Consider the following 20,811-nt stretch of genomic DNA (forward strand, 5'->3'; position numbering starts at 1 on the left):
GTACTTGAGTAAAAGTACTCAGATCTTGTACTTGAGTAAAGTTAGAAGTACTCAGATCTTGTACTTGAGTAAAAGTAGAAGTACTCATATATGTTGTACTTGAGTAAAAGTAGAAGTAGGCCTACTCAGAATTTGTACTTGAGTAAAAGTGGAAGTACTCAGATCTTGTACTTGAGTAAAAGTGGAAGTACTCAGATCTTGTACTTGAGTAAAAGTAGAAGTACTCAGATCTTGTACTTGAGCCAAAGTAGAAGTACTCAGATCTTGTACTCGAGTAAAAGTAGTTTTTTCTCCCTTTATTTATTCAAGAACATATACATGAACATCATGTATTTCGTATACAAAAATATATCACATATGAAGTAATACAAAAGTACATTAAATGAATAAAAGACAGAATGTACAGTCTAATTTTTACGTGACACATTAGTGTCTTTGAATGATGAAGCGTTTGCCGCCATCTAGCGTTAAAGATGGCGATAACAGTGACTCACCGTTGTCTTTTCCTATTGGTCAAAAAAACAGTTACTCACTGTTGTGGTTTTCTATTGGTCGAAATACCGGCGCTTTTGAAAAAGCAGCCTCCTGATTGGTCGAGGTGAGACGATCCGCCGTCTATCCTGCAGATGGCCGGATAGCTTCTGCTAGCTTTTATTCTCATCTTTTTTTTACTTCTAAATGAAATGTATTTAAGTCTCGCCTTTTGACAGCGTTTCTGTTAAACTAGTATTTTATTCTGTTGATTTCCCACATGTTATTGTGAGTGTATTGTGTGTGTTTTGTACAGTATTTATTTGGTAGCAGCTAGCCCCGTTAGCATCTTTGTTGTGAGTTTAGGCCTCGCCGTTTCACCGGCTGTCGATTTTAACAATAGCCGGAAAACACCCCCCTCTCCTCGGCTTGTTTTCATCACATTTCAAGGGATTATCTCTCAAACAAACATGGAGGATAAACAGGTCTGGATGCCTTTCAGCAACTGAGACGGTTTGTTATGCTGGAGGATATTTAATTTCACCTGGAATTGAAGATATTTTTTGAGAAGAGGATCATATTTTAGGATCACAAAGAAAAGATGTCTAACGGCGCAGGATGGCTGGTAAGTTAGTTTATTTCACTACTAAAACATGCACTTATTTACAGTTTAAATCAGCTAAACAATGCTTTTTATTATGCTTTATTTAGATTATGAAAAGACCCAATAATTTACAGTTTATACATCTAAATTGTGCCGTTTATTATGCATAATTTAGATTATAAAAAATGCATTAACCTACAGCTTAAATCGTCTAAATTGTGCTTTTTATTATGCTTGATTTAGACTATAATCCATGCATTTACTTCCAGTTTTATTCATCTAAATTGTGCTTTTGTAAGGCTTTATTAACCTTAGCAAAGTGCAGCGGCTTTAAATGGCATTTAAATCCCCTTCGAGTCAGTCTTACTCGTATATTGTTATAATTACTGGCTTTTGGACTCATTTCATAACAATATAAACCATATTATTGTATTATAATCCATGCATTAATGTGTTCTTTACTTTAATATTGCAGCTGTTTAAAAAGGGGCACTAAGTTAGTCTGTACCACAACTAAAACATGCATTTACTTACAGTTGTATTTTAACTGTGCATTAATAACGCATACAACTGCTGTGTTAACCTTAGCTAAGTGCACCAGCTTTAAGTGGTATTTAAATGTCCTTTAAAGACCACCAGCTGGGGTTTAAAGGCCTGATGCCTTCACGGATTTTCTCTAAAAGAACAACAAAGATGAAGAAGCCATAACTTCCTGTTTCTCGAGTCCACAGTTTACTTCCTCAAAACAAGAGACAGAGCAAAACGAAACTAAGAATTTAACTTAAAAATATCCTTTTTCCTTCATAAAGTAAATACACAATCCAACTTAACTCACTACAGCTACTAAGTGCATTGTTTATTACAGTATAAATACAACAGTTGGACTATTATAACGTGTTTTACTCATGCAACGAAGTACTAAGACCCTTTGCTTGAGTATAAGTAGTAATAAAACATTTAGTAAAACAGTTATTTTTAATGACCCAGAAGCAGACAACAACATATATGTTCTCTGGCATTGTTTTTAATTTGTGTTCAAATAAGAAATAGTGCAGAAATACTCTTTACTCTGCAACAAATGTCCTGGTTTAAACATCAGATTTAACCTAAAGTACCCATTTTGCAAAACAGCCCATTTCATAATAACATAAACCATATTATTGTATTATCATTATGATGCATTAATGTGTTCATTACTTTAATCCCACAGCTGGTAAAGTATAAGCTTATTTCTTATATATCTATACATGCTGCTGAGACGTTGTTATTTTTAAGCTATGGATCAATATAGTCGATTTTAACCTATAATAACACACGATAAGTAGATTTGTTGTGTTATTGATATAAATCTGAAGCTTTAAAGCAGCGGTGTCAAACTCAAATACACAGTGGGCCAACATTTAAAAATGGGTACTAGTCGAGGGCCGGACTAGTTCAATGTTTATTGCAGAACTTATTGAAATGAACTTATTGCACATATTAAACCTGGAACTAGCAAAGCTTAAATGATTGCCTATAAAAACAACATGAAACATTAAATAATCAGTTGCATTCATTTCTTATGGCTCCATCTGCAGCTTTTCCAGAGTCATTTCTTATGATTACATTTCTCCACAGGCCAACAACAGCTTCAAAAAAACTATTTCCCTCAAAGAACAAACCAAACATGCCCTGTTGTCGTGAGAGAAAAAGTGCAGAAGGAAACATCCATGTAAACTCAGTGTGCTGCTCTGTGATGCTAGTTCAAGCCAGATACTTGGCATCTCCTCTTGGGTGCAAGTTCATCAATGTTTGGAGTCAGGCTCTGAGCGGAGGAAACCCTCAGGATGGAGTGAAGGTGTGTGTGCAATATACCGGCGGGCCAGATCTAATAGTAATTAGAAATTATCCTGCGGGCCGAAATTAAATCCGCCAAGGGCCTGATTTGGCCCCCGGGCCTTGAGTTTGACACATGTGCTTTAAAGTAACCAAAGTAATGACATTCATGTATTTGAGTACATTTAGACCCTAGCAGGAAATGGAAGAACTGTAATAGCACTAAAAGTAACCCTAACCCTAAACCCTATTAATAGTTATTTGATTTAATCAACAGATCTGTTTTACTGACATTCCCCACACAGAATAATGCAAGCACACTTCTTTAAATCTTGTGTTTAAAAGAAATGTAATCATACGTTCCTTCAAAATAACACATTCAGCATTAAAAACGTATATAAAACTGCTTATAATCTATAAGAACAAAACCACTAATTAGTCGACCAATAGGAGCTGCTCTGGATCATTCATATAATAACCTTTAAATATAACCAAAACCACACTTTATAAGACGTTTTATATTTAACTTTCCCTAATATTACTGTATTTTGGAGCACAGAGGCGAAAGATAATGTCAGTATAAACTAAACATGAGTTTTCCAATCACCGTATAACGACCAGTAGTTTTGTTTTTGTTGATTATGTGTCACTAAAACCACAGACGCTGATATCTGCTGCTGGTTTTCACTTAGTTATGTGTGAATAATAACAGATGGCAAGAGTACACACATCCTTTCCTCAAGTAGAAGTACAGATACTCGTGTTTAAAAATACTCTGGTAAAAGTAGAAGTACTGACTAAACTTCTTTACTCAAGTAAAAGTAAAGAGGCTTTGAAATGTACTTCAGTAAAAAGTACCCATAACTAGCAGCTGTTTTAAAGAGTACCTGACCTCCCTTTATATTAATAGAACAATAATGTCATTGTTAGCTAATGAATGTTTCCATGCTGAACAACGGCAACATGACAACGTTTTCATTGGTCCCTCTTCTTTAGAGAAGACCAGGAAATGATGGATACACGGATCGTGTTCAAATCAATAGGCACGCAATGACTCTAAATAATAATGATCACGCCACCAAACACACATTCAAACTAAAGGAACCAGCCTGTTTGGGAAATGTGAGAAGTAGAAAGTACAGGTATTTGTGTTCAACATGTAAGAAGTAAAAAGTACAGGTATTTGAGTTCAACATGTAAGAAGTAGAAAGTACAGGTATTTGTGTTCAAAATGTAAGAAGTAGAAAGTACAGGTATTTGGGTTCAACATGTAAGAAGTAGAAAGTACAGGTATTTGTGTTCAACATGTAAGAAGTAGAAAGTACAGGTATTTGAGTTCAACATGTAAGAAGTAGAAAGTACAGGTATTTGTGTTCAAAATGTAAGAAGTAGAAAGTACAGGTATTTGGGTTCAAAATGTAAGAAGTAGAAAGTACAGGTATTTGTGTTCAAAATGTAAGAAGTAGAAAGTACAGGTATTTGTGTTCAACATGTAAGAAGTAGAAAGTACAGGTATTTGTGTTCAACATGTAAGAAGTAGAAAGTACAGGTATTTGTGTTCAACATGTAAGAAGTAGAAAGTACAGGTATTTGTGTTCAAAATGTAAGAAGTCAAAGTAAAAAGTCGTCAGGAAAATAAGTAGTGGAGTAAAGTACTGATACCAGAAACATGTACTTAAGTACAGTAATAAAATATTTGTACTCCACTACTACTCTGATAATAACAATATCTCTGTCTACAGGAGTCTGCGAATGGCAAAGGGGATTCTGCAAAGATGGACACTCCCAAGAAGTCGAGCTCCAAGCTTTCTGTGGAGCGAGTTTATCAGAAGAAGACGCAGCTGGAGCACATCCTCCTCCGCCCGGACACCTACGTGGGCACCGTGGAGCCCATCACCCAGGTGAGACCTCCACTAACTCACCTGGGAGAGACTGATGACAAGCCTGCGTTAATTAGCATTATATGTGGACAGGGTCCAAAATGACTGTTTTTAGGGGGATGGTCTGTTTGCCAGCTCAAAGAGACCTGTTGTGAACCTGGAAATGTTGAATACCCCAAAGTTTAACGATAGAAATGTTAGTAGACCGGTCTAAACTGAAATAGGCTATTTTATACTATTCATCCTGTATGAATACAATTTAACTGGCCACAGAAATACGAATACAAGGGGAAAGAAAGTCAACAAAAGGGAAAGGTGATATACTTACCTCTGATTCTTCTGCAGAGGATTATTCATGGTTTTTGTTGTATGTGTTAAATGTTTATTCAGTAAATAGCCGGCTGTTCGATCCAAACCACCTGGCTACAAATTGTCCTCAGAACATAGAAACTGCCGGATGCTAACCTGCATATGTTGGGCAATTTGCACAATTACCATAAGTTGCGTTAATTAGCATTATAGCCTCTGTGGACAGAAAGTGGGCATATTTGTAATCCCAGTGAGCTGATTTTGACGTTTTAAATGAGTCTGGATCATTTGGATTGGACATATTGATTATTTCTATGAGCATAAATTGTCCACAGTAGAGGCAATCATTTTTTATCTTGTGCTCTCGTCGCACCACTGCTCACGGTGGCCAAAATCAGGCAATTGAGAGAACAGATATGGTCACTTTCTGGTAAAAACTGCTATTGTTGAAACATTTCAGAAATGGACTCAGCCTCCTCTCCAAACCCCTCCAAGTATCAGATGGTGATTACTCAGTATTGACAATGGCAGTCATACCGTTTCATACAGTACACTAGTATGATGTCTGTTAAACCTGTATCATGTTGTAGTAATACTCCTATATCAAGTTATATTCTGTATCCTCCAGTATAGTTTTAATACGTTACCTTTTGATGAAATATGACGGAAAATAATTAACTTTTTCTGGAAGATTTTAGCGGGTACATTGAAAATTGAACTTCACAATATATTTGTATTACATGTTAAGCACTTTGAGTGATTATCAATGTCTGGTTTCTTTAAGGAACATTTGTATTTGTCTTTCTTAGATAGTGTCAAATGAAATTATAACCAATTTATTACTGATAGAACTTGTTAGTAATCTTACACTCGTGATTTTTTAAACTATTGTTTATTTGATTTAATCAACAGACACTCTCCACACAGAATAATGCTGTTCCTATCAAGCCACCCTACTTACTGATGTGATGAATCTTCTCTTTCTTTCCTTTCTCCAGCAAATGTGGGTTTTTGATGAAGAAATAGGAATGAACCAGAGGGAGATCACCTTTGTCCCGGGGCTGTACAAAATCTTTGATGAAATCCTGGGTGAGTGGATCCTCTTCTTCCCATCCTCTTCCTCTTCTCCGCTGGCTAACATTAAGCTGCTGAGATATTGAAGGCTTATTAATATGTCGGAGATAATGTCATCACACTGATCCAGCTGTGTGTGGAGATTAGCTTCTCTACGAACGTTTATGAATAAATTAAACGTTGACGGAGAAGTGATTTCAGTGTCAAAGCTGCCGTCTGATTTATTTTACAACGATGAATTGAAAGCGTGAACAGTCAAGGTTCCTCAGATAAATACAGGTGGATAGAGCACTTTATTCTGAAGGTACAATGTTGGAGTAAAGAACAGATTTAAACATATATTTTAGCCTGTGTGTTTATAAAGGTGTTTACATAATGACATTTGTATTGTTTGTATATTATTGCTGCTCTGTCCTGTGTCTTTGCACAAGAGTATCCCTCTTAGCTTAAATACACTTTTCCTTATGTGTGAAATACGTTTTTTTAACTGTATCATTGAAGTGAGTCTTAGTTTTTGTACTTATTCGTTTATGTGTCAGAGAAGATGCAAAAATCAGTGTTTCAGGTGACCAAAAAAGGACAAAGATTCTAGCTGAGGCTAATTCCAATCAATCAATCAATTAATCAATCAGTGCTGTTCCCTCTCCTGTAGTGTGTTATACAGGTTTTAGTGCATGTAAATGGTCAGACTTTTTCTCAAAATATCAAAATACTGACTTTTTCTCAAAATATCAAAATTCTGACATTTTCTCAAAATTCTGACATTTTCTCAAAATTCTGACATTTTCTCAAAATGCTGACATTTTCTCAAAATTCTGACATTTTCTCAAAATTCTGACTTTTTCTTAAAATTCTGACTTTTTCTCAAAATTCTGACTTTTTCTCAAAATTTCGAACTTTTGCTCAAAATTCTGACTTTTTCTCAAAATCTCAATATTCTGACATTTTCTCAAAATTCGAACTTTTTCTCAAAATTCTGACTTTTTCTCAAAATTCTGACCTTTTCTCAAAATTCTGACCTTTTCTCAAAATTCTGACTTTTTCTCAAAATCTCAAAATACGGACATTTTCTCAAAATTTCGAACTTTTGCTCAAAATTCTGACTTTTTCTCAAAATCTCAATATTCTGACCTTTTCTCAAAATTCTGACTTTTTCTCCTGTAGTGTGTTATACAGGTTTTAGTGCATGTAAATGGTCTGCAGAGGCTAAAATCCCTGTATAATCTGACGTCACCTCCATGATCTGTGGTTCATTTTTATTTGTTGTTTTTGTTGACAGTCAACGCAGCAGACAACAAACAGAGAGACAAGAACATGACGGGCATTAAGATCACCATTGACGCGTGAGTATATATTCAATATAGTTACCATAAAGTATTTTGTACTGTGAATATACTGTATATCCCACACATTTAGATTAAAATGTATTTATTCCTTGCCCTATTACCTGCTTTTTTAGAAGTCTTCGTCTAACTATTGGAAGTTAAAGTAAGAATTTCCCATAAAAAGTTTAAATATAATCAACAAAATGTTTACAATCAAAATAAATGTAACTAACAACGTGGAATAAAAGGATAAAACGAATAAAAACAACTATAATGTTAAGTACAATTACCGATACAAGATAACACAAAAAATAAATATGAACATAAAAAAATATATTCAGTGTGCAATTAAAACATTAAAGGGGACCTATCATGCAAAATGCACTTTGTGATGTCTTTTCTACATAAATATGTGTCCCCGGTGTGTCGGTAATATCTGAAATGTGGACCCACGGCCCTATCAGAAACGTTGCTATCAGAAACAATGCCCGACTGTTTTGGACGTAATATGGTCGGTGTTTACATTAGCATCGCTAACACTCAGAGCTAACCTGTACTGGAGAGCATGTGTGTGAAGAAGCAGGAAATAAAAAGGAACTCACCTTGTGGTATAACCGGCACGAGAGAAAGCCTTTGAGCTCCATACTGTTTCAGAAACAATCCTTGATAATCCATGATATGGCGTTTCATCACGGCAGTTTTTAGTTTAGGCAGTAGCTGCCGGGTCCCGCATGAGCTCAGACCCCTCCTTTTTTATTTTATCAATTTTGTTTGTATAAAGCTTTATTCCCCAAATCAACACTTTTGAAACAGGAAGTGAAATGGAGGGATATGAGGCATGGCTGGAATGGTTTTTGAGCAAAACACTTCATAGACATGTTTTGTATATATCTGAGACCTATGCTATTGCCTAAAAACAGCATGATAGGTGACCTTTAACTTATGTTCATATCCATATTTATTTTCCATGCACAAAAATACATTTAATTCTCAAAAACAGAAGAGATGATTAATGCCAGATTTGAGCTAATTTGTTCATTTCTATTTGCATATTAATAATAATACATTTGATTTATATTAATATTGGTTATTTATTTATTTTTAAATGTTTTTATTTCTAAAATTGAGCAAAATTTCCCTCAGATGAAATAAACTCTTCTGAACCTTAAATTTACAATTTAATTCACAAACTAAGGCTTAAGGGTTATGGCAAAAATGATAACCCTTATTAATTTTTATCGATATTGAAATAACATCAAGAATAATTACTGATTTTAAGGACAGAATATTTTAGTTGCACTTCATATTCCCTCTACGTTGGGATGCATTTCTGCTAAACTACTAAACCGTTGCATTGAAATTAGACTTTCTTCATTCTCCTTCTCCCCCAGTGAGTCCAACACCATCTCGGTGTGGAACAACGGTAAGGGGATCCCGGTGGTGGAGCACAAAGACGAGAAGATGTACGTTCCTGCGCTCATCTTCGGACAATTACTCACCTCCAGCAACTACGACGACGACGAGAAGAAGGTCACAGGTGAGGAGAGGAAGAAGACACCTTGACGTCTGTACCTGGGTATATTAAAGGTCACCTATTATGCAAAATCCTCTTCTTCATGTCTCTTCTACATCAACATGTGTCCCCTCTTCTTCATGTCTCTTCTACATCAACACGTGTCCCCTCTTCTTCATGTCTCTTCTACATCAACATGTGTCCCCTCTTCTTCATGTCTCTTCTACATCAACATGTGTCCCCTCTTCTTCATGTCTCTTCTACATCAACATGTGTCCCCTCTTCTTCATGTCTCTTCTACATCAACATGTGTCCCCTCTTCTTCATGTCTCTTCTACATCAACATGTGTCCCCTCTTCTTCATGTCTCTTCTACATCAACATGTGTCCCCTCTTCTTCATGTCTCTTCTACATCAACATGTGTCCCCTCTTCTTCATGTCTCTTCTACATCAACATGTGTCCCCTCTTCTTCATGTCTCTTCTTCATCAACATGTGTCCCCTCTTCTTCATGTCTCTTCTACATCAACATGTGTCCCCTCTTCTTCATGTCTCTTCTACATCAACATGTGTCCCCTCTTCTTCATGTCTCTTCTTCATCAACATGTGTCCCCTCTTCTTCATGTCTCTTCTACATCAACATGTGTCCCCTCTTCTTCATGTCTCTTCTACATCAACATGTGTCCCCTCTTCTTCATGTCTCTTCTACATCAACATGTGTCCCCTCTTCTTCATGTCTCTTCTACATCAACATGTGTCCCCTCTTCTTCATGTCTCTTCTACATCAACATGTGTCCCCTCTTCTTCATGTCTCTTCTACATCAACATGTGTCCCCTCTGTGTAAAGAGACTCTGAAAGTTTCAGGAACAAATATTCTCTCTCTTTTTGTCCTGATCCATTTGTATAAAAACCTGTCTGAAAATGAGCTGATCAGATGTTGGCCACTTTATGATGTCATAACGATGGTCAGACTTTTTCTAAAAATCTCAAAATTCTTACTTTTTCTCAAAATCTCAATATTCTGACATTCTCTCAATATTCTGACATTTTCTCAATATTCTGACATTTTCTAATCTTTTTTGACTTTTCCTCAAATTTTTTGACTTTTCCTCAAAATGTTGATTCTTTTTCAAAAAATCTCAAACAGCTGAATTTTTCTCAAAATCTCAATATTCTGACATTTTCTAAAAATTCTGACTTGTTCCAATCAGAGACAGGCTCTGGATATATCTGATACCTGTGATATATTGATGAAACACAGTATAATAGGGGACCTTTAATGTGTGTTCAGGAAGGGGAATATTAATATGTTTCTTCGCAGGTGGAAGGAACGGATACGGAGCTAAACTCTGTAACATCTTCAGCACCAAATTCACTGTGGAGACGGCCTGCAAAGAGTACCGGCACAGCTTCAAACAGGTCAGCATGGGATCAATAAAGTATATATATATATCTATCTATCAGGCTTTATAGATTAATATAGAGGTACCACCAAACAGTAATATACGTTTCTCAGCTGTTCAGAGTCAGTAAACAAAATGCTGATTTTTAGGTGAAGAATACGATGATTTTTCTCATAATCGTTGATTTGATCCACACATTTACTCCTGTAGGAGAAAAAGAGATATGTTCTTGTGTTCAGTCGTCATCCATAGCTGGGTAAGTCCTTCTGTGCGACATATTTTCTGTAAATGACCGGTCTTAGTCAACAGCTGGTAAAATAAACAAAAATGTCACTGCACATTAATTGCTGTGGGTGTAAAATAACTTACATTTTTCAACACTAATTTAACACTTGAGAATCATTTTGGTTAATTAATGTGTAATAACTACATTTCCTGCTGCTGTGGTAAAGAAAAGGGCCCAATTTGGGATGTTTAAAGTCAATCTAATCCAATAAAATCTTTGAATAAAGTAATAATTACTGTGTTATAGGGCTTTGACATGTGGTCTTATCTGAGGTAAGGATCAGTGCATTATCACTCTTTGTGGTTCTGGGTGCTATTGAAAGTCACTGGGTGTTTAAATCATGGATATTTTAGGCAATAAATGCACTATTATACATCCTAGTCTACTTAAAGTACCCCAAAGTTTTATATTAGAAATGTATAAGCATACGTTGCATTAATAAGCAATAATTACAGGGTGTCCGCGGGGTCTTAAAAAGTATTCAAAGTTGATAAATCAATTTAGCGAAAATGAAGGCTATTAAAAAGTATTAAAGGGAATTTTCCAAGGTATTCCATTTTGTAGCTAGTTTTCAATAAGTATATAAATTGTCCAAAGAGGTTGTATTCTACAGTGTGCCTGAATGTAATCATTGCGTAGGTGTGTAGTGTGATTCTGTGTAGTTTATTTATGGCATCCCGTTGGATTTGACGTCAACTGAACAGGACATCGCACGCTCACTGCTTGATAGCGCGCAGGTCCGTTTACACCGGTTGTTAAACAACATCGTTATGGGAAAATGCAAGTCTGCGTCCAAATGGTTGGAAGATAAGGAGGAAGGACAATCAATACTGTATATAGTCAATGTGAGGTAAAGTGTGTCGCCAAGGTAACCGGTTAAAACTCCAAGTGGCGATGAGGTCTTAAAATGTATGGAAAGGGTCTTAAAAAAGGTCTTAAAAGGTATTACATGTGACTTCAGGATTCCTGCATATACCCTGAATTAGCATTATACAATATGTAGACAACAGCTATTGGCCTTTTTGGACACATTTGTACTGGTTTTGGATGTTATTGAGGCCATTTCTGACATTTTCAGCATCAACAATAGCAGTTTTAACCAATAAGTGGCCATATCTGTACTCCCAATTGGCTGATTTGGCTACCATGAGCAGTGTTGCGACAAGAGCACAAGATAAAAAATGATTGCTTCTACTGTGGTCAATTTATGCTCATATAAATAAGCAATATGTCCAATCCAAATGATCCAGAGTAATTTAAAACATACTACAAATTAACCAATATCAGCCAAACAAGGGTACAAATATGCCCACTTTCCTGTATAAACAGTTATTTTGGATCCTGTCAACACAAGCTATAATGCTAATTAACGCAACTTGTGCTAATTGTGCTAAATTACCTAACATATGCCAGTTAGCATCCGGCAGTTTCTATGTCCTGGGGACTCGTACTATACATTTCTATCATTAAACTTTGGGGTATTCAACATTCCAGAGTTCACAACATGACTCTATGACCTGTACACAAAATTGAATGGATATTGTTAGAAAAATCAACTAGTTCCTGAACAGTGTCCTTCACATGCTGATATACAAGAGAGGGAGTTACACACTCAATATTCTGACATTTTCTCAATATTCTGACATTTTCTCAATATTCTGACATTTTCTAAAAAATTCTGACTTTTAAAAAAAAATCTGTCTTTTTCTCAAAATTCTGACTTTTTCTCAAAATCTCAAAATTCTGACTTTTTCTCAATATTCTGACATTTTCTCAATATTCTGACATTTTCTAAAAAAGTCTGACTTTTTCTAAAAAAGTCTGACTTTTTCTAAAAATTCTGTCTTTTTCTCAAAATTCTGACTTTTTCTCAAAATCAAAAAATTCTGACTTTTTCTCAAAATCAAAAAATTCTGACTTTTTCTCAAAATCTCAATAATCGGATTGTTTGTGTGTGTGTGTGTGTGTGTTACCATGTTGTCTTGTTTTTCCCTGGTCAGACGTGGCTGAACAACATGTCAAAAACCTCGGAGCCTAAGATCAAGTTCTTCGACGGAGAGGACTTCACGATCGTGACGTTCCAGCCCGACCTGTCCAAGTTCCAGATGGAGAAACTGGACAAAGACATCGTGGCTCTTCTGACCCGCCGAGCGTACGACATCGCAGGGTCCTGCCGGGGCATCAAGGTCACGCTCAACGGGAAGAAACTGCCCGTAAGTCATTCTGCTGTTTCTGCTGCATTACTAGCTTTGAAGTGTGTGCTGAGGGTTGACTTATATTTGATTTTGAGCGCTGGTAGTTTTGTGGATTTAATATCATTACATTGTTCGTTATGATGGAGTAAATACTCAGAAATCTTGACAGGTTGTAATTTAGGTCTTCTGATGATAAGCAGAAAAAGTTATTTCTTATTCAGCGATTTCTGTCCATTTTTGGGAATGATATTGTTACAATGGCTAAAACAGTTTTATATTACTTCATTTAGCAGGGACAGTGCACATTATTACACATACTCATTCATCTATAGTCCCTGGCCAGATCTTGTCGAGCAGGGGTGCCCACACTTTTTCAGCTTGGGAGCTATTTTTAAAATGACCAAGTCAAAATGATCTACCTATATAAAAAATGCTGACGAGTTCAGGTGAAACAGCGTTGCAATTTTCGACTGGTTCGAGTAAAGCAAAGTCTTGAAAGCGTTTGTCAAACTCTGACACCATTTTCTTTTTCAATGCCACGGGATCTACCCACAAACAGCTTTATTTGGTTCAGTTTATTCTGTTGGTTGTAACCTGAACTCTTATCCACATAGAAATTAAACAACAATGAATGTGAAATCGCTCCTTTTGCAATAGAGACAACAAGTTGATAATGTTGTATTTAATTGATATGTTATAATAGTCATGAAGTTACAGAATAATTACACACTATATTTCAATCAGGAGAGACGGTTTTGATGTAATAATACATATTTATTGCGCAGATGCACAAATGAATGCAATGGTAATTTTGGCGATTAGGACCCGTTGTGCAGGAAGTATCATTCGGGAGGGTAGAACCGATCCGATGAAACCCCCCTGGGGTCTAGACACTGGTGGTGGTGAATGGATAGTTGGGTCGGTCTGAAGAGGAGGGGCTTAGCGTGACCCTGGATTCAGAGGGACAGGAGGTGAAAAGCGGTGGAGGAGGGTTGAGCCGATTCACCTGGAATGAGAGCTGTCAGAGGGGGAAGAGCAGATTTAAAAGGTTTGACGGAGCGCTATGATAGGCTCTTGGGAATAGAGCGAAGTGATTGGTTAAGCTGAAGAGTGACGCCTCCGGTCACTTATTGAGAGGAGAGAGAGTAATAACATGGGAATAGAGATACATGAATGAGTAGAGACGGTCTTCCTGGTTGAACTTGCGCTGAGCTTCATTAATATTGAGTTGTTAGAGATACAAGGATATGTGATGCTCCTGAGCATTTTGGGTGTTAAATATGCACATATATTGTATGTTTAATTGAATATTCTTCCAGTTATCTGCATGTTTGTGGTTTTGCATAATTGTACACATGGTTAGAGATATCCCTTTAGTCTTTTTTTTAGGGTTTTAGTGTCTTTTAGTTTTAATATTTATAACAATGAAGTTGTATATACCAGCTGCACTCCATCATATCAGACATTGCAAGGATTATTTTAGATATATTTACTTTTTTTTAATAAAAAAATGGATGCATTTTATTTGTATTTATTATATAAAATCTGTTTTGTATGACAATTATTCTGCAGCTGTGGTCCGTGGCCTTACAGGGTTAGGGTTAGATTGTTTTAGTTTTATTTACAGGTTAATATTACCCATTAACCCTGTGTGTGTGTGTGTGTGTGTGTGTGTGTGTGTGTGTGTGTGTGTGTGTGTGTGTGTGTGTGTGTGTGTGTGTGTGTGTGTGTGTGTGTGTGTGTGTGGTGTGTGTGTGTGTGTGTGTGTGTGTGTGTGTGTGTGTGTGTGTGTGTGTGTGTGTGTGTGTGTGTGTGTGTGTGTGTGTGTGTGTGTGTGTGTGTGTGTGTGTGTGTGTGTGTGTGTGTGTGTGTGTGTGTGTGTGTGTGTGTGTGTGTGTGTGTGTGTGTGTGTGTGTGTGTGTGTTTCTCGCTGCAGATCACTGGTTTCCGCAGCTACGTGGATCTGTACGTGAAGGACAAAGTAGACGAGATGGGCGTTGCTCTGAAGGTTGTGAACGAGAAGGTGAACGACCGCTGGGAGGTTTGTCTCACGCTCAGTGAAAAAGGATTCCAGCAGATCGGCTTCGTCAACTGCATCGCCACCACCAAGGTACTGGGAACACACACTGAAGACTACTGGGAACACACACTAGAGACTACTGGGAACACACACTAGAGACTACTGGGAACACACACTGAAGACTACTGGGAACACACACTATAGACTACTGGGAACACACACTGAAGACTACTGGGAACACACACTAGAGACTACTGGGAACACACACTGAAGACTACTAGGAACACACACTGAAGACTACTGGGAACACACACTAGAGACTACTGGGAACACACACTAGAGACTACTGGGAACACACACTAGAGACTACTGGGAACACACACTGAAGACTACTGGAAACACACACTGGAGACTACTGGGAACACACACTAGAGACTACTGGGAACACACACTGAAGACTACTGGGAACACACACTGAAGACTACTAGAGACACACACTGAAGACTACTGGGAACACACACTGGAGACTACTGGGAACACACACTGAAAACTACTGGGAACACACACTGAAAACTACTGGGAACACACACTGAAGACTACTGGGAACACACACTGAAGAATACTGGGAACACACACTGAAGACTACTGGGAACACACACTGAAGACTACTGGAAACACACACTGAAGACTACTGGGAACACACACTGAAGAATACTGGGAACACACACTAGAGACTACTGGGAACACACACTGAAGACTACTGGAAACACACACTGAAGACTACTGGGAACACACACTGGAGACTACTGGGAACATACACTGAAGACTACTGGGAACACACACTAAAGAATACTGGGAACACACACTGAAGAATACTGGGAACACACACTGAAGACTACTGGGAACACACACTGAAAACTACTGGGAACACACACTGAAGACTACTGGGAACACACACTGAAGACTACTAGAGACACACACTGAAGACTACTGGGAACACACACTGGAGACTACTGGGAACACACACTGAAAACTACTGGGAACACACACTGAAAACTACTGGGAACACACACTATAGACTACTGGGAACACACACTGAAGACTACTGGGAACACACTAGAGACTACTAGAGACACACTCTATAGAGACTAGAGACACACTCTATAGAGACTAGAGACACTCTTGAGGCTACTGGGAGACATTTCATAATTTGCTATGATTTCTGGTTTTTAATTTTTTTAATCATGTTTTTTTTAAATGGACACAACGATAGATTCCAGATATATTTATTTTGAAAATCAAATCCATTTATTTTTTATAGCTAATTTAGTTTATATGTAAATGGTTAGAACAATAGGGGTAGTGGTGGTCTAATGGATAGTGAGGTGGGCTGATGATCGGAAGGTTGTGAGTTCAAATCCTGCCAGGAACACCACCACCAGTGTGCCCTTGAGTAAGGCACTTAGCCCTTAGTTACTCCAGGGAGGATGTCCCTGTAATTGGTCATTGTAAGTCGCTTTGGATAAAAGCGTCAGCTAAATAAAATGTAATGTAACAAAAATAAAAATGATAATGTACATTTATATATCATTATAGATCAATTAAACTAAATCGTATGAAATTTAAAAAATAATAAAATAATATTTTTTTTTTTTTTTATTATAGGAAATTAATTTAAATTACATTATTCGAAATTAATAAAAAATATATAATACAATTAAATGACTATGAAATAAAGCATCCGAGAGGACGTTTATTGCAAGCCTGATCCAGCCCTAACTATAAGCCTATTCCTAAATATTATAATATGTTTTATTATAATGTAAATGTATATACAATTAGATAAATAAAACAAAAATTACAAAAAATGTATTAAATAAAACTATATGAAATTAAATTATGTAAAATAAATATTAAAAAGATATTAAAATTAAATGACAATGAAATAAAGCATCCGAGAGGAAGTTTATTGCAAGCCTGATCCAGCCCTTACTATAAGCCTACTTTTAACTATCAAATCCTGTCCTGTTATAATTGTCATTATAAGTACAATGCTTTGTCATTATGGTCGTGCCAATAAAGCTATTTAACATTTGAATTTCTTATTCCAGGGCGGCAGACACATCGATTATGTTGTGGATCAGATCGTCCATAAACTGATTGAAGTGGTGAAGAAGAAGAACAAAGCGGGCGTCACGGTGAAGCCTTTCCAGGTACGATTAAAGAACTGTTTAAAAAATCTCACTCGTCACCGGCTTGATCTTCAATCTCAGGATCCATGTATTCCTGATCCTCTCCAGAATGGAAGTAGTCATCACATACAGAGCATCAACTAGTTCCTGAACAGTGTCCTTCATGCTGATATCCAAGAGAGGGAGTTACGGCCCCTACACATTTATTATTAAATTATGACTTTTTCTCAAAAATATGAAAAATTATGACTTTCCTCAAAATCTCAACATTATGAATTTTTCTCAAAAATCGGACATTTTCTCAAAAATCTGAATTTTTTCTCAAAAATCTGAATTTCTTTCTCAAAAATCGGACTTTTTTTCTCAAAAATCGGACTTTTTTTCTCAAAAATCGGACATTTTTTCTCAAAAATCGGACTTTTTCTCAAAATCAGAAAATTATGACTTTTTCTCAAAATCTCACCATTATGAATTTTTCTCAAAATCTGAAAATTATGACTTTTTCTCAAAAATCTGAAAATTATGACTTTTTCTCAAAATCAGAAAATTATGACTTTTTCTCAAATCTGAAAATTATGACTTTTTCTCAAAATCTGAAAATTATTAATTTTTCTCAAAATCAGAAAATTATGACTTTTTCTCAAAATCAGAAAATTATGACTTTTTCTCAAAATCAGAAAATTATGACTTTTTCTCAAATCTGAAAAATCTGACTTTTTCTCAAAATCTGAACATTCTGACTTTCTGAATACTTAAAAATGTTAATAATCACTCGTCCCCGGCTTGATCTTCAATCTCAGGATCCATGTATTTGTGATCCTCTCCAGAATGGAAGTAGTCATCACATACAGAGCATCAACTAGTTCCTGAACAGTGTCCTTCACATGCTGATATCCAAGAGAGGGAGTTACACAGTCACAAGATGGAGGAATAGAAAGCAGTATTCAATGTTTACTTCAGATTAGCTCCACGTCAGAAATGAGCATGCTTGTCATATGTCTATCTCCATAGAGGCTGAATCATCATGTTAATCACATAGCTATCATATGCCTCAAACAGTCCTGATGCTGTTCTAGGTAATCACACATCCTGTCATGAACACAGCTACAGTTGGGATACCTTTGTTATCATGTTACTCTCATGTTGGAGGAGGACATTCAGGATTTTCCCAAGAGCAACATTTCAGTAACTAAAGTTCACTGTAGTGGTTTTATTGTATTGAATTTCCCTTGTATTTGTGCCTCAGGTGAAGAACCACATCTGGGTGTTTGTGAACGCGCTGATCGAGAACCCCAGCTTCGATTCTCAGACGAAGGAAAACATGACGCTGCAAACCAAAAGCTTCGGGTCCAAATGCGTCATGTCAGAGAAGTTCGTCAAAGCTGTAAGGAAACATCCATCTTTTAACACCTCACTCTGTTTATGTTGTGTAAAATAGTCCTGCAAAGCCTCATACACACACCCTCCATCTTAGACTGCACCTTGGCCATTAAAACTAAAACAAACGACGCGAATGGTTGAATTTTTTACAGCAAGGTTGAGCCTATTTGAAGCTAATGTTCCTGCATATTATGTAAATGTAAAGGCTAAATTGCAAAATGGACGAGTGGGTTATTCAGATCAGATTGTAAAGGCTACATTTGTGTCGTAATGCTATTCTGAATGAAGCCTTGTTGAGCTGCGGAGATATCAGAAGCTATAAATCCTAATCAACTAACTTCAGATCAAATCCTTGTCCACCTCAAATTCGTTTTATGTTTTAAAAACCTGTGCAGCTCTTGTAAATGTAAATATTGTGGGTTATCAGTGGTTTTAAGGATCTTTGTGTGTTTTCGTCACACAGGCTCACTCCAATGCTACACATTTAATCAAAGTCAAAGTCAACTTTAATGTCAATCTTACTCAGTTTGTGTTTACAGACCGAGAGATCGCAATGACGTTTCCAACAATCCCAAATGTAAAATTATACAGTATACAGATATGTATAAAATATGTATAAAATATGTATATCCTATATACACAATCAACAGACACATTTACACATATGCACACATTAAAGGTGGGGTAGGTAAGTTTGAGAAACCGGCTCGAGATACACTTTTTGTTATATTCCATGGAATGCTCTTAACATCCCGATAGCAATTCATATCTGAAGTGCTTTGACAAAAAATCCATAAAAAAATGTCATCTGTGGAAGCTGTAGTACTGTAAAAAGCACGACCAATCATTTTAGCCGGCCCGGCTAAAATAACTGGATGGCCTACCTGCCTGTCAGCCTTCCATCTGTGCACAAACTTATCTCGTGCCCTCATTGGTCATGTGCGCGTTCGTGTGTGTTGGAGGAGGGGCTCTATAAGGAAGTGGCAGATTTTCTCCGGTTGTGTATTTTCAAATTCTAGCGATCTCGAGCCGGTTTCTCAAACGTACCTACCCTACCTTTAATTTAAAAAAAAAAACACAACAATCAATATATACAAAATAACAGTCACTTCAATATCATCGTATTAATGTTTTAAGTTTTAAGAACAATACAGAAAAGCACCTCCACAGACGAACTACACTTGTTTCTCTACACAAACTCTCGTTCTCTCACGTGCTCTCACGAGACTTCACGTTTTCATTCAACAAGATCTGTTTGTGTCTCAAGACTGACACCTAGTGGCGATCATTCGTAACAACACTGGCAACAAACAACATCACTTTAACAATCAAATTATTTTCATGAACCCAAATGAATATATTAAAAAAGTATATTATTTTACATTTTATATGACTGTGTGCCACCTATTATTATGTATTTATTTCAACAAGGACCATGCATACAAATACATTCATCTCAGAAAAGAGAAGAGATGAATTATGCCAGATTATAGCTAATATCTAATTTCCATCTGCAGTCCTGAGGCAGGTACATAACAATCAACAAACACTGCATCATCTCTATCAAACAAACAATTATAAAACATGATTTAAGTACAGGTCAATAAAATAATACATAGTACAGTTAAAATATAATATTACACGTGTTTGTCCCCTGCAGGCGACTAACTGTGGGATCGTGGAGAGCATCTTGAACTGGGTGAAGTTCAAAGCTCAGACGCAGCTCAATAAGAAATGTTCCTCTGTGAAGTACAGCAAGATCAAAGGAATCCCAAAACTGGACGACGCCAACGACGCCGGTGAGTTTACTGTCAGATCGTTTCACATTCAGATTACATTTACTAATGTGTAGAAGTTGTCTGCAAAGCTGTAGTTGTTGCCTCTTAAAAACCTGGTTTTGTGAAATAAAGCCACAAATCCTGCAAAATCACATTCATAAAGTATGATTTTAAGTGTGTTTTTAAAAAGGATCTTCAATCTGATCTCCTCCTGATGGTTGTTCCAGAGATTGTGGACCCTAATGGAACAAACCCCAGTCATCCTTAATCTCCAGGACATTAATTAGATGATTAATCTCCTCTTCACCTTGCTTTAGGAGGGAAACACTCGGCTGAATGCACCCTCATCCTGACGGAGGGCGACTCCGCCAAGTCTCTGGCTGTCTCCGGACTGGGAGTCATCGGACGAGATCGATACGGAGTGTTCCCGCTGAGAGGAAAGATCCTGAACGTGAGGGAGGCCACGCACAAACAGGTACAACACCAGATCAATAATATGTGATATGTTAAAGGGGACCTATCATGCAAAATGCACTTTTGTACGTCTTTTCTACATGAATATGTGT

At 36.8% G+C, this 20,811-nt stretch overlaps 1 protein-coding gene across 4 annotated transcripts in view; it reads left to right on the plus strand.

The window, feature by feature from the left end:
- Positions 1–614: 614 nt before the first annotated feature.
- Positions 615–20,811, plus strand: part of top2b (DNA topoisomerase II beta) — a 49,104-nt gene continuing 28,907 nt past the window's right edge. For all 4 annotated transcript variants that reach the window (XM_034131071.1, XM_034131072.1, XM_034131073.1 and 1 more), the window contains exons 1-12: positions 615–1,096; positions 4,633–4,791; positions 6,078–6,168; positions 7,433–7,496; positions 8,870–9,015; positions 10,313–10,410; positions 12,681–12,893; positions 14,812–14,985; positions 17,007–17,108; positions 18,334–18,471; positions 20,128–20,266; positions 20,563–20,720. In XM_034131071.1, coding sequence (XP_033986962.1) covers positions 1,073–1,096; positions 4,633–4,791; positions 6,078–6,168; positions 7,433–7,496; positions 8,870–9,015; positions 10,313–10,410; positions 12,681–12,893; positions 14,812–14,985; positions 17,007–17,108; positions 18,334–18,471; positions 20,128–20,266; positions 20,563–20,720 — 1,506 coding nt within the window. In that variant the 5' untranslated portion in view covers positions 615–1,072. The remainder of the gene's footprint in view (positions 1,097–4,632; positions 4,792–6,077; positions 6,169–7,432; positions 7,497–8,869; positions 9,016–10,312; positions 10,411–12,680; positions 12,894–14,811; positions 14,986–17,006; positions 17,109–18,333; positions 18,472–20,127; positions 20,267–20,562; positions 20,721–20,811) is intronic.

The sequence above is a fragment of the Trematomus bernacchii genome, unplaced genomic scaffold, assembly GCF_902827165.1.
Source record: "Trematomus bernacchii unplaced genomic scaffold, fTreBer1.1, whole genome shotgun sequence".
In the NCBI taxonomy this organism is placed as follows: Eukaryota; Metazoa; Chordata; class Actinopteri; order Perciformes; family Nototheniidae; genus Trematomus; species Trematomus bernacchii.